The following is a 13,690-nucleotide window of genomic DNA, read 5'->3' as shown; positions in this document are numbered from 1 at the left end:
TTTCAAGGATACAGCAGGCTTCCTCAACCTGGTCCCTTCTGCATGTACTAGACCACCACTGCCCTCATTTCCATGCAGCAGGGCCACTGAAAGATGGGAGTTGGACTCAATACATCTGGATAACCTATTGGCTCATACATTTGTTAGAGAGTATTGGGTTCAATGGTTACAGCTGTTACACAGTTGTCTACCAAGAGGAGAGTATGAACCCAAGCTAGTAACAATTCTCATAAGTATATTTTTTTTGCTGGGTTTTTGAGGCTCTGTGGCCATGTTCTAGAAGAGTTTATTCCTGACTTTTTGCCAGCATCTGTGGCTGGCATCTTCAGAGAATGATGGCATGGAAGTGAGTGGGATATATATATACTCACTCCTCCCAAACTGGAGTCACACAGTGTGTATGTATATGTGTGTGTGTATATATATATATATACACCGCACTCACTTCCATGCCAGCATTCTCTGAAGATGGCAGCCACAGATGCCAGTGAAATGTCAAGAATAAACTCTTCTAAAACATGGCCACATAGCCCAAAAAACCCACAAAAAACTATGGATGTCAGCCACGAAAGATTTTGACTTCACAAAAATCTCATACGCTTTTTCCCATGCCACCAACTGTTGAAAATCCCATGAGAATAAAATCAAAGCTGAGACAAGTTTCTTATTTTTAATGACAACTCATAGAATCCCTATAAAGTAACCTTTCCAAGCTCTGAGTAAGATATGTAAGAAAAGAATGAATCCATAAATACTGCCATGTTTAGCAAGAACCAACCATGATGGCACTTCTACCTTGGACAGAATTTTGTCTGGCAGGGCATGCAAAAGTGTGTAGCAACACAAAATCATAATGCTGGAAGGGATTCCAGAGTCCACTGCCTGTCATGCAGGAACCTACTACTAAAGCATTCCTGAAATGTGGATGTCTATTCTTTTTATGCACTTTCCCCTTTTTGAGGGTCATGTGTATTAATTCTGTTCTAAATACAATGAGCCTGCCCTACTAGGTTTGGAAGACTTCCTGCGCATTGCATTGAGCAGATCCTAGATGCTTCCCTTGTAGTCCTACCTGGAAGCCCCTCCACAAGTTCCAAAGCATTCAGAATTAGGACCGGGCAGATGTGGCATCTTTCTTGGGTAAGAAAGCCCAGCCGTGACTGGTCCTTGGTATCTACTGGGGTTTCGTTCATGACTCTCCACATCCAAAATCCAGGGATGTTCAAGTCCCAATTAATACAGTGTCACAGTGAAATAATGTCTTATATAAAATAGCAAAATCAATGTTTGTTTCCTGGAATTTATATTATTAAAATGTATTTTCATGTCATCGATGGTTGAATCCATAGATAAAAAATTCATGGATACAAAGGTTCATTTCTGCTCCTACTACTGGTCTCATTTCCTGGAGATACAATACAACCATCTGGGCTCTGTCTGTTGGTTTGAAGGACAACACAGATCTGGATATATCAATGCCTCTGAATAACTGCATGATTTCAGGAAGGTGTGGGTGATATTTTCCCTGTTTAGATCAGAGCTTGGAAAAGTTACATTTTTAGGTAACAGCTAACAGAACTCACTAGCCGTCGGGACTGTAGTCCAGGCTAGTTCTCCTCCAACTTCATCCTGAGCCCTGAAGACCAGCCCAACCTGAAGCTGCCACATTTGCAGAAGGTGAGGAGAAGCCATTAAAACCAATCTGCAAATGGTACTATTGAACCTCAAGCATGTCACAGAGGATTTCAGAGTTCAGAACAGGAGATGTGGGAATCACCAAAGTGTGTTGGGCACTAATCGTCCAAACAAGGAGGGCTTCAAATTTAAGGTGATTTAAAATGGGGGTGGGGGACCCTATAGGACAGTGGTTCTGGGTCATGATCCCTTTGGGGGTTGAACAACCTTCCACAAGGTCGCCTAAGACCATTGGAAAACACATATTTCCAATGATCTTAGGAAAATAATTTTATGGTTGGGGGTCACCACAACATGAGGAACTGTATTAAAGGCTTGCGGAATTAGGAAGGTAGAGAACCACTGCTCTAGGAGGAATTGTCCCATTCCACAGAGAAAAAGGAGAAGAGAATCATGCTAGGGGAAGCCCACCTCCCTGAGATCAAACCTTTAACCTCTAAAATCATGGAGCTGTATTGCTGTTTCTCGGGTTGAAAAAAGTAAAGAACGGAACATCCCTGTGCTGATGCTGAAAAGGTGCAACATCTCCCACGGGGGATCGACACCAAACCACTTCCGCAGGTGGGAGCACCTGTGCAAACAAGAGCGCCAGAGTCCTCAGAGGAAAGAGAGAAGGGGAATTTAAAGAAGCGTTTGCGTACCTTGCTACCTTCTTGCTCGAGAGCCTCTTATTTGGACTGTGGAAGGAAAACAGGAAAACGAAGTCAGGAAAACTGACACCGAAGAGCAACAGCGAAACAGGAAGCAAGCGAAGACAGAGCAGCAAGGCCATATCCTTTACAATTGACAGCACAGCACAAAACACACACCCCACGGAACACAGCACACACCCCGTGCGGGCAACATGTGCCCTCCGCATGGGAAAACCCAGCCAGAGGCCACATTTACACACAGTTTTAATAGGGTTTTCATATCAGAACCAAAGCAATCAGCGATCTGTGGTGCCTGCAGAGACTTCTACGACTCCAGCACAGCTCAAATGATCTTCTCTCTCTGACTCCGTCCCGTTCTGAAAACAGATCCCCTCGCTAAGAATAGAACTTGAGCTTGGTGGGACTTTGGCCACCAGCTTGTGCTATATTCAAACCCACCTGGCAGCGCATGCCAAGAGGGCACTGAAAACCTGCTATGGCACTGAGGACATACAAAACATAACCTGATCCTATGCGCCACAGGGAAACGGCTGCAATGCAAAGGTTAAGGAGACTGCGCACACCTCTGTAAACACTACCGTAGGCCTCGCCTAAGAACATCTTAGCAATCCCTCCAAGCAGAGGCATCTGCAGACACAAGGAAGGCCAGCAGGGAGAGTAACACGACTAGGAATGAGAAAGAGATGGGCTTGAACCCAAGAGCAAATGGGTCAACAGGATCCCTGTAAGGTTCTTTCTAGCAATACTTCCTTCAACATCCGAAGGTCCAGCAGAACTGCTCTGCCTCTCAGTGTTTTAATCAGAGCTTGAAGAGTTGCTTATAAGAAGTGATTTGCTCCTGTACTTCATTACACCATTTCGGAAGTAATTCATTACCATTACTCATAACTATGTGTCAAAAGTTGCCCCACTCACCACTGTACTTTAGAACACAAAAAAAAAAAACCCCTTCCATTTAGCATAAAACCAAACAAAAATCTTGCCGAAACATCTCTAAAAAGGCCATTTAGAAATACAGTAGACCCTTGTTATCTGCTGGGGTTTGGTTCCAAGATCCCCAGTAGATAACAAAATCCATGGATGCTCAAGTCCCATTAAATATAATGACATAGCAAAATGGTGTCCCTTATAAAAAATGGACAATTAAGATTTGATATTTGAAATGTATACGTTTTTGGAACATTTTCAAACCATGGATGCTTGAATCCATGTATAAAAAATCCGTGTATAAGAAAGGCTGACTGTAACTTTTAAAGGTGACTAGGAAGTGTTACTGATCACACCAATCAAATGACTTCCTTCTGGTTTGTTGCATTGCTTTTGAAATGTAACTTTTGCTCACCCATCCCCAGTAACTCATTTGAAACTAATTTGTAGCTTCCAAGTCACGACTGGAGTAAAGCTCTTTGAATATGTGTAACTAGGTACCCATCTGAATGTGACTATCTGCTCTCAACATACTATATATACTCATGTATAAATCTAGAAAGTCAAAAAATTCACCCCCAAAAAATCTAAATCAACTTATCCATGGGTCAATGTAAGTATGGTACTTTAACTCTTATCAAAAAGGAACCATGCTCTAGTGAAAAGCAAGAGCGTAAATTGTCTTGGAAGTGCTGACCCCGCTCTACTCTCTCATCCATCCATCCTTTAGTGTCGCCACAAATAGTTATGTCTGCTGGAATTTTGTTTAGCACTTTTTTCCTTCACTTCATAGATTCTTTGTTACATGCCCCTAAGTTTTACGTTTGACTTATCCGCAGGTCATATTAAAATCTATAATTTTGAGCCCAAAACCTGCCCTCGACTTATACATGAGAGCGACTTATAGTCGAGTATATACAGTATACTATACAGTGAAGAAGTGGCCAACCCATATAAAATTCCATAAAGAAGGCAAAGCAATTGCCTAATGCATAAAAGCCTCATCTAGAAAGAAACTTTAACAGGAATCTGCACTCTGGAATCCCACATGCCACTAGTTCCCTCTCCTACTTTCTTATGTCAGGCTTTTGTACTTTTGCTAAACCCATAATTTAAGGACAAATTTACAAATGCTGGAGAAAACATCACAGCCTTCCTGAGGCTTTGCCCCTATTCAACGCATGGCTGAAACCTCTATGCAGGCAGAAAGTGAGCATGTTGCAAAGAAAGCTTTTACTGTCGCCTCGACATCTGCCTGCATGCTTTTTATTTTAACACCCGCCTGCATGCTTTTTATTTTAAGTGATAAAATGATGCATTCAATTGCGCAATCCCTCCCACCCTCTATCCCTCCAGGAGGACTGTACCATATTTTCTTCTGACCTTATCTATTAGCTCTGAGAGTGCATTATTTCTGAATCTTATGTCATTTTTTTAAAAAGGTAATCTTTATGTTTTGTAGATGCAGTGCTGTTTCACAACCAGCTCATCCGATTTTCAGCATTCTCAAAGCAACTCACAGTGCAGCAAGCAAAGGAATCGCTCTAAGTAACAAATCTTCCTTTAACCTTCCCCCTTGACTATTGGGAATTTCCCCTGTGAAATTTTTCCAGATTAGGCTGCAGGTTTGGATAATCATTATGGAGTGACTGCTGGAAATCTATTCAAGCAGTGAAAAAGAGACTATTTCTCCCAGAGGAAAGGGTATCCATTTGAAATGTTGTCAGGAGCCTTTCAGCACACATTGTTGGTTTAATGTAACCGTTCCCTTAAGATCAAGTGGAGCGTTGATTCAGTAGCAGGATGCTTGCTTTTTATAGAGGATACTGGGCTGAATCCTAGGATCTTAAATACGATTGTCAAAAGACTTCCATCAAACTTGGGAGAGCCGCTGTCAGTCAGAGTAGGCAGCAGAGAGGCAGATGGACCAACAGCTGCCTTTTTTGATATAAGCCAGAAATCTTATACACACTTTCATGGGACTAAGCCACATTGAACTTACAGAAACTTATTTTTAAGGAGACAGACACAAGAATGCACTGTAAGGCAGTGATCTCCAAACTCTGGCCCTCCAGGTGTTTTGGACTTCAGCTCCCAGAATCCCAGACCATTAGCCAAGATGGCTGAAGTCCCAAACACCTGGAGGGCCAGAGTTTGGACATCACTGGCTTAAGGGCTTCGCTTCTCTCTCTCTCATGTTTCCATACAATCTCATCTATGCTCCCCTTCTCCTCCATACCCACCACATCCCTTCTGCTATGCCAAGAATGGCGAACCTGTGGCTCTCCAGACCATATGGGACTGCAACTCCCAACATCTCTCAACACTGGCTATGTAGACAAGGGCTGATGTGGCCAAGCAACATCTGGAGGGCCACATCTTCCCCTGCCTATGTCTTCCCATGGTTGCTGCCAAGAAGTGACCACAAAATATTGAACAAGCTGCTTTCTTCTCCTCAAGGTCCAGGTTCCAAACATCTCCACTCTTCTCCTGAACCATCTCTTACCAGTGAGCAACCTCTTCCTATTTTGACAGTAAGCCAGAGAAGCTCAAGTTGCTTTCACTTCACACAAGGGTTTACACATGCAAAGGGGTTTTCTTGTAAAGAAAGAAAATCCACACAACCAAAAGGAAGGATTCTCACTGCAAGTATTCTTGCTTTGCCCCTAAGTATTATCAAGTTTCTCGTTTTGAAGGGTCTGACGGATTTTCACAAGCACTGCTGACACACTTTCCTCTTCCAAATTTCCCCTTTTTAAGTGGCTGGTGAACAGTTAATACTCATAATGTGCTATATTATCAGCCATGGATGCTATTAAGAATACAACAGTCTAACTCCCTATCCAGGACACGGGGATAGCATCTCCCATGCATGAAAATGGTGGATGCAACATTGTCAAGAAAGAGGTGAGGAATGTGTGGTTTCCCCCAGTGACTGTTGGACTGCAGGTCCCATCCATTCCAGCCGAGAAAACCAATGGTTATGGATTATGGAAAGCGTATCCAACAGTATTGGAGGGCCACAGTGACCCACCCCTGTGCTAATAAAATGGAAGTAAGTGGTGGATGGGAAGAACTGATAATACACATAATGTGCAGTGAGGGGTGCGCATAAGTGCATAAGTGTAGTCAACCCAGTCTAAGCACTACTTGTGAAAATGAGTTGCCCTGCATCATAGGTATCTCAAAGAGTTTAAACACCAATGGCTGAGATTTGCCCCAGGTGTTATGGTCAGAAAAAAAGAGGCTAGATATGAATCAGGAATTTCACAATTACATCCGCTTTATGCTTAATGCCAAGCTGGCCTTTGGTTTAAATAGAAGCTTTCACATATGCCAAAGAATTCAAAACAAATGAGAGTCCTTCCTTTCCGAGAACACAGAAATCATGCGCGTAAAGAGCAGTGCCGGGCTCCCGAGTGTTACCTATTCATTTCAAGATCGTTTAGGCGAGCAGAGAGATCCTCGAGGCGGTTGATTTGTTTGTGGCATTGGGTACAGTAAAACTCAAATGCATCGTCAGTGATGATGCTGTGCAGTTTCGCGGCAAGTGGGTTGGTGCTAGAAAAATCACAAGTGTCATTCTTTTGCTCTTTTGAAAGGAGAGAGAACAGAACATATCAGGCCGAGCCTTGATTTCACCTGTGGCTTCCAGATGTTAGTGAACTGCATCCATTCTGTCCAGGATTTGCTAGTTTTTGAAGATTTAGGACCAGGAGGATTTTTATTGATTGATTTTATTGAGATAAGCCAGATCATGTCATTCAAAATAGTTTTAGACCAGACCAAACCACCCACCAGGGATCATTACTAAGTGATTCACTGTTTGTTTCCAATACCAGTAGAGCCAGCAAACTGGTTATCTTGTTGAATGCCCATGCTCAGTTGCCTGGAATGACACCGGAAAAATTAATTTGGGGAAACCAAAGGGGTGCCGAACATCATTATCATGGGAGAAAGGATTTAATCCAAGGTGAACCGAAATTTAATGGGCTGCATCTGAAATCCAGAACAATAAATGAGATAGAGGGAAACATTTTGGGGGAGCACCCACTACTCTGTGGAAGCTTCTCTGCTAAGGTGCCAGTTTTGGATATCACCTCCTACCATTCCTGAAGCAAGCGGCACATCAAAATAATTCAAGCATAGTGTTATGGCCTGGTGCCCCTGGGAAATTGCAGGCGATCTTCCAATGAAGTCAATTCTAGCCTGACTCTGAGTGGATTCAGCAACTTCAGCATAGGGAATGGGGATGAAACATAATCTTTCCTTTGGAGAAAGGACCCCCCTAACAGCATGAACAAATGGTCCAGAGGGGGATTGTAGCTTAGGGACAGAGAACATACTCAGCATCCAAGAAGGTCCCAGGTTCAAAGCCTGGCCTCTCCAGCCCAAGGATCAGGGAGGAGGTAATGCGAAACATCTCCAGCCGCATTCTGGGAAGCAAGTCAAGGGAAGGTAACATTCAGATGGTCCAACAGTCTAACTGCCTAGAACAGGAACAGCACATGGAGTCTGGGTTGCATGTAGCTCATACCTGTTCTTGTGGACCCTGAACCACCATCAGCAGGAGGAGAGTGTTTTTGCTGCTTCTGTTAAAAACGGAGGATCATCCCCCTGGAAGCTACTAGAAGAATGATCCTCTTTGCTGCTCCTCAACAACAATGGAGTGGCCCTTGCTTGAGCAAAAGAGTGCATCTGTGTACATGTGGGAGGGGAGACAAAACCAGAAAGGGAGAGAGAAGAAATCTGACCCTCTCTTTGGTTCTGGTACTCCAAAATATTTCTGGACAGGTGATTTTGCAATGTTGTAAGGGGAATTCGCATTACAATTTTGCAAGCGGAAAAAAAGTTGATTCCAGTAGTCTGAAGCCCGGCTACCCCTATGTAATAAGACAGATTCTGACACATGGAAGGCCAGTGCTCTCTCCAAAAAATGCTTAAACATGGTTGAGACTTTCACTAACATAACACAGCTGCAGTGATCTGTGGTGGCCATCTTTGAAACTTAGGTCTAAAACTACTGGACCAAAAAAATTGGCAGTAAAAGTTTTAACATTTGGTTGGGGCAGGCATATGCTCTGCATCCCTTTCTGTTGAAACAAACTTCTGGAAGCCACAAGGTTTAATCAGGAAAAGGTTACTAGTGACGACAGATAGACAGAGATGTGAGCAGGCAAGAACAAAGTTAAATCCAGACACCTGGAAAGAAAGACAGTTATGCAGCTTCTGTGAAACAGAAAAGTGTCTTCCCCCAGCAGCCATTTAGATGAACCGAAGTGAGTTACTGCCCAATGCAAAATTCAAGGTGTCCGATGGAAAGCCTTGGCATTTCTTACACTGTGATGGCTTTGTATTAATATTAATTTCAGATCAAGCCTGTCCAACTCCTGCAACTCATTCCCCGCCTCAAGTGTAAAAAGATTATTTCCTCCTTGTGCTGGTACATTTTTGATAAAAAGTGTTTAACAAAGTGGTACAGCACAAGATGCAACAGTGTTCAAGCGTCAGTAAGGAGAGTGATGTGGTGAGGATTGGAGGTGCATGAGTGGGGAAAAAGAGAAACCAAGACCCAAAGGAAGTACCCTTCGGTTTGAAACGATTAACAGTGATAAAAAGGGTACCATGAGAAGTCAAAGACAGAGCCATGTTAGTCTGGGGGTTAGTCTAGTAGGCAAAAGGATCTTGTAGCACCTTTCATACTAAAGGAGAGAAAGACGCTTTTGTACCTTGAGAAACTGATATGGGTGAAATAAGAAGTTCAAAACTTAAAAGCTTGGGATGGTGACTTTTTGGGGGGGAATGTAACTCCCAGAATTCACCAGCCACCTGCACTGGCTGGTAAATTTTGGGAGTTGTAGTCCAAGAAAAAAAGTCACCCCCCTAAATTCTGACCTTAGCTCGATCCTCCTACCATCTGCTGTAACAGCTTTCCACAACCTGCCATGCTCCAGATGTACTGACTATTACGCTCATCAATGCTGTGCAAGTTCGAACTAGCTTTATCCCTAGTGCAGATGCACAGGAATTAAGTGCGTGAACATTGATGTGCTGTGCAACATGCAGCCCACCAGATCACACATACACACAAATACACAGTCCAGATACTAAGGTATATTTTGTACAGATCAGGGAACTTATGTGTCTTATCAGGACCCAAACTGTCTTTCCCTGTCTATTGGTGAGTCAGAGAATACAACACAGAGAAAAGGCAGGTTCCTCCTGCAGCAACAACCTACCAGCCCTGGATAAGCCATTTCATCCAGTTCTCTTCTACCACTAGAAACCCTGCACAACAAGTCTACGTCGCTCTCCTCTTTCTCCTACTCTCTAAGCAATATTGGCCAGTGGCATGTATTCTGCTAACAACCATACGTGCAGCAGGTAAGCAAAGCCCAAATTCAGCATATGTCAGGTGCAACAAAACCCTTATGCCAGTTTCCTTTGTAGAGCAGCATTTGGCATCAAAAAAAATGGCCAAGTGACACAGTTCATACTTCGACCTAACTCCCTGTGGCCTTGCTAGAAATGTGCTTGCCATAAACATGGGCATTGAAGCCCCATTTATCATGTGCATAGTTAATGCAGGCAGGAAGAAGTTCAGAGAGATTCAGGTGTGTGAAAATGCCCTAAAAACAAAGCTGATGACAATTTGGCCTCTCTTTGCCAATGGTACTTCAAATGGAAGCGAAACCAGTTTTCCTCTGTTCAGCAGGCACCAAGGAAACTAGAACACTCATGATCTATAATAGCTATCAGTGTTTGGCCATTTCCTTCTCGTTGTTTTCTCATCCTGTTATGGTAATAATTTTGGGTTAGTTACTTAAAATGTATCTAAAGCAAGGATAGCCACATTTCAGAGATCCATAGACTGTCTTTGCTCCTGGACATCAGAGGGCTGCAACTGCCAGCCCCAAACACCATCTATGGGGCATGATATGGGGGGATTTCAATTCTTTGCACATGATTAGGCCCATAAGGAACTTTATTTTCAAAGCCAGAAGCAATGGCATGAAAAACGTGCCACCAAGAACGGAGTAAAGTGCTGAGCAAGGGGCGCTCTTAGTCCTTCCTGGTAAGCATATTTGGGAGGAATGGCTTACAAGGGCATGGGTTGGACCTATCCATAGGCAGATCAAGGCAGTTTCCTCAGGTGACAGATGAGCAGATCCCTGGCTGATCCTCCACAGCTCCCTATCTCTTTCTTTTCTCTTGCAAACCCTTCAAAATTAGCTTGCTGTGTCCTCAGGTGTGATGGAACACCCTAACTTTCAATTGCCAGTCCAACTGACTTCAGCTCATGGAACAGATAGTATTTTTTTGGCTGAGGCAGTAAAAATGTCCTGGGAGGTCCACTGACAGTCCCTTCCTACACTTCTGTGTGTCGCCCACTGAAGTTCTTTGTGTGTGAACCACGAATGTGCATGTGGGATGAGATGCAGTGAACTGCAGCAAACTGTGCTCCAAAAGGTAGTGGGGTGCCCAGCAAACTGCAAGAACTTGTGTTTGGAAACGACCACCAACCATCAATCTAGTTCCTCTCTCCCAGCGAAACGGGAATGTTGAGACTGGGAATAGAACATAACCAGGCAGAGTGCTGCAACGTTCAGCGTTTTGTTGGATTTACACCAGGATAATTGCCAAGTCCCACGCTGTAAACCAGAGGTAAGCTACAGTTCCATGCTATTACATAAGAAGATCTTCTACTACTTTGGAGGTAGCACACCCATTTCCAGTAGTTAAATACAACAGTTACTTTCAACATGGTAACTAAGGGTGGAAGAGAAAACGGGGTACAATCCAAAGGGGAGGGCAGAAATCCAGCAACACATTCAGAGACAGGTTGGCATGTTTACCTGGGAGAAAGGAAGGATGAGCTGCTGAAACCGCTTTCTCCATTGCACAGGCTGTCTGAGAAGATGTCCCCTTCATTCCCTTCCCCGTAGTCCTCAAAGTGCTCCTCCCCGGTAATAACTGTGACGATGGAGTGGCTGTTGATGTCCGAAGTTAAGGAGAGGTCATGAGAGTGAGATCTGTTGGTAGAAAGTTAACAAGTCAAAAGAAGGGTCCAAAGACTGCCTGCACTCACAATTCCCAAACTAGTAGCCATGACATCCCTGAAGGTATGATCAGGACCTTGTGCAGGCAGCCACTATTGGAAATCTGCAAGCTAGCTCTAAAACATTGAAGATTTTGCACAGGGTGCCATCTGGATCTCCTGGTGTGATGGCTCCATAAAATTCTCAGCTATGAAAGCCACTGGGTGACCTTGGGCAAGCCACACACTCTCAGCCTCAGAGGAAGGCAATAGCAAACCTCTAAATACTGGTCAGCTGCATAGCCAAGACACTTATTAAACTGGCCTTGCACTTCAGGGCTACATACAGCAATCCTATTAAGGCTCCAGAAGCTGGCTTTTAAGCACAGGAGCCTGTCATTTGTAAGGAATTGTAGTTATTCTGCAAATCCAAGCATTACCTGACAAACAGCAAGACTTGTGCGCAGTTGTGACCCACTGGCAAAAGCGAGTTTCAGTTGCATTCTGCTATCTCAGCCCAGGCAGTAAGTTGGTAGGCAGTCTCAGGCTGCTACACTGCAGAATTAATGCAGTTTTACACTGCTTTAACTGTCACACTCCATCCTATGGGACCCTGGGATTTGTAGTTTGCTGTTGCACCAAAGCTCTCTGACGGAGGCTAAATAGCTCACAAAACTACAGATCCCGGAATCCCAGAGACTGGAGCCATGGCCGTCAAAGCGACGTCAAACTGCATTAATTCTGCATTAATTCTGCAGTTCAGATGGAGTCATGGACAAGTGACATTGTTTTGGTTTCCTCTTTGGACACTGGATATAAAGATCACCCACCTTACAAGGATGCTGCAAAGGTGAACAATCTTTGTATGAGTGACAACAGATTTTGAATGGACCGGAGAATGGTGGATTTGGAGAAAAACCTTTTTAAAAACATTTTCTAAACCAGCTGAGGGTTGCAACTTGGAAGGGAATGTGAGAACTTATGGCCCTGAACCTTTGGTAATACAAAAACAGGAAACTCAAAGCTATCACCAGTTCAAGGGATGCAAACATACATGCCTTTTCTGTATTGACAGACAAAAGAGACTTGCTATCTTTCTGGAAATGTGAGCAGCAACTCTGCGTTTCCAGTATCTCCCTACTCTCTAAGTACATATATATATACACACACACACACACACACACACACACACACACACACATGTTAGGGGCATAAGACCTCAGTGAATATGGAAAAACCGCAAATAACAAAAACATCATGTTTTCACCTGAGAGGACACCTCTCTAGGAATCTCTAGGTCCTCCAGGGCAACTCTGTGGTCAGCATCCAACAAACACTGGCCATCAAACTGCACTGGAGGAGCTACAAATGCCTAGTAGAGCATTCTCTCTAGGAATCTCTAGGTCTTTCGGTGCAGCTTTTAGTTAACACCAATGATAGAGTTGCACTGGAGGACCTAGATATTCCTAGAGAGAGCATGTTAATCAAATCCGGTAATAATCAGAGCCGCAAATGTCAAAGCCCCAAATATGGAGGGATGGGTGTATATGCAAATACAGGTATTTCAAAAAACCCCAAAATAATAATAACAACCCACGTTCCCAAACACTTTTGGTCCCATGCATTTCGGATAAGGGAGACTCAACCTGTAGATATTAAGAACAAATCCGTCCCAGAGAGAGAGAGAGAAAGAGAGAGAGAGATCATGAGTGCAGAGGAGAGGAAGGGAGGGAGGGAAGGAAAGAGAAGTGTTCAAGTGGATGTCACAGGAGGCAAATCCCCATCAAGGTCAAAGCAAGGCCAGTTATGAAAGAAGCCCTATTTCTACATTCTGAGTCCAGTCTTTTTTTGAAGAAGGATGGAGAGGAGGGTAGAAATGCATGTTTCACAGGCAAATATAGCTTTCCTAAATTCACGTCTGTGACTGACACATCTATAAGAGGGTTTCTTTATTTTGGCCTGTCTATACGGGCTCAAAAATACACTTTGGCTGGGTGTATCTAGCCAAGCAGGAACAGAAAGAGATCCAAACAGGAGCAGAGCTTGGAAAAGTTACTTTGCGGTGGGGGGACTAAATCTTCCGGAAACCCCCAGCCAGCAGCTGAGCCAGGAGCATAGGAAGCGGCCATCCATAAACATGCTCATGCTTTAAGCTAACTTCCTTCCGCATCCTAATTCACATCTCTCCCTCTCTAACACACACACACACACACACACTCTTCTAAATATCTGCAAGTATGGCCCTTTTGCTCATGCACTACAGAATAATGCTCATGCACACAGGAACAATGTTTGCTCACTAGCTGCTTATAAAGACTGGAGACACCGGGAAGACCAAAGGAGATGCATAGGTCCTCCCCCTGCCCTGCAATCCTGA

General features: G+C 43.8%; 1 protein-coding gene across 5 annotated transcripts in view; it reads right to left on the bottom strand.

Annotated features, from left to right (window-relative positions):
- The window catches only part of RAB11FIP3 (RAB11 family interacting protein 3), an 86,899-nt gene that overhangs the window by 17,248 nt on the left and 55,961 nt on the right, over nucleotides 1-13,690 (bottom strand). For 3 of the 5 annotated variants that reach the window (XM_042437494.1, XM_042437495.1, XM_042437493.1), the window contains exons 6-8: nucleotides 11,132-11,308; nucleotides 6,702-6,836; nucleotides 2,337-2,372 (exon numbers count right to left, since the gene is read on the bottom strand). In XM_042437494.1, coding sequence (XP_042293428.1) covers nucleotides 2,337-2,372; nucleotides 6,702-6,836; nucleotides 11,132-11,308 — 348 coding nt within the window. The remainder of the gene's footprint in view (nucleotides 1-2,336; nucleotides 2,373-6,701; nucleotides 6,837-11,131; nucleotides 11,309-13,690) is intronic. The other 2 variants (XM_042437497.1, XM_042437496.1) reach the window with 1 other exon arrangement.

This window comes from Sceloporus undulatus, chromosome 8 (assembly GCF_019175285.1).
Source record: "Sceloporus undulatus isolate JIND9_A2432 ecotype Alabama chromosome 8, SceUnd_v1.1, whole genome shotgun sequence".
Taxonomy (NCBI): domain Eukaryota; kingdom Metazoa; phylum Chordata; class Lepidosauria; order Squamata; family Phrynosomatidae; genus Sceloporus; species Sceloporus undulatus.
Note: the sequence above shows the minus strand (reverse complement) of the source record. Positions and strands in the feature narration are given on the sequence as shown.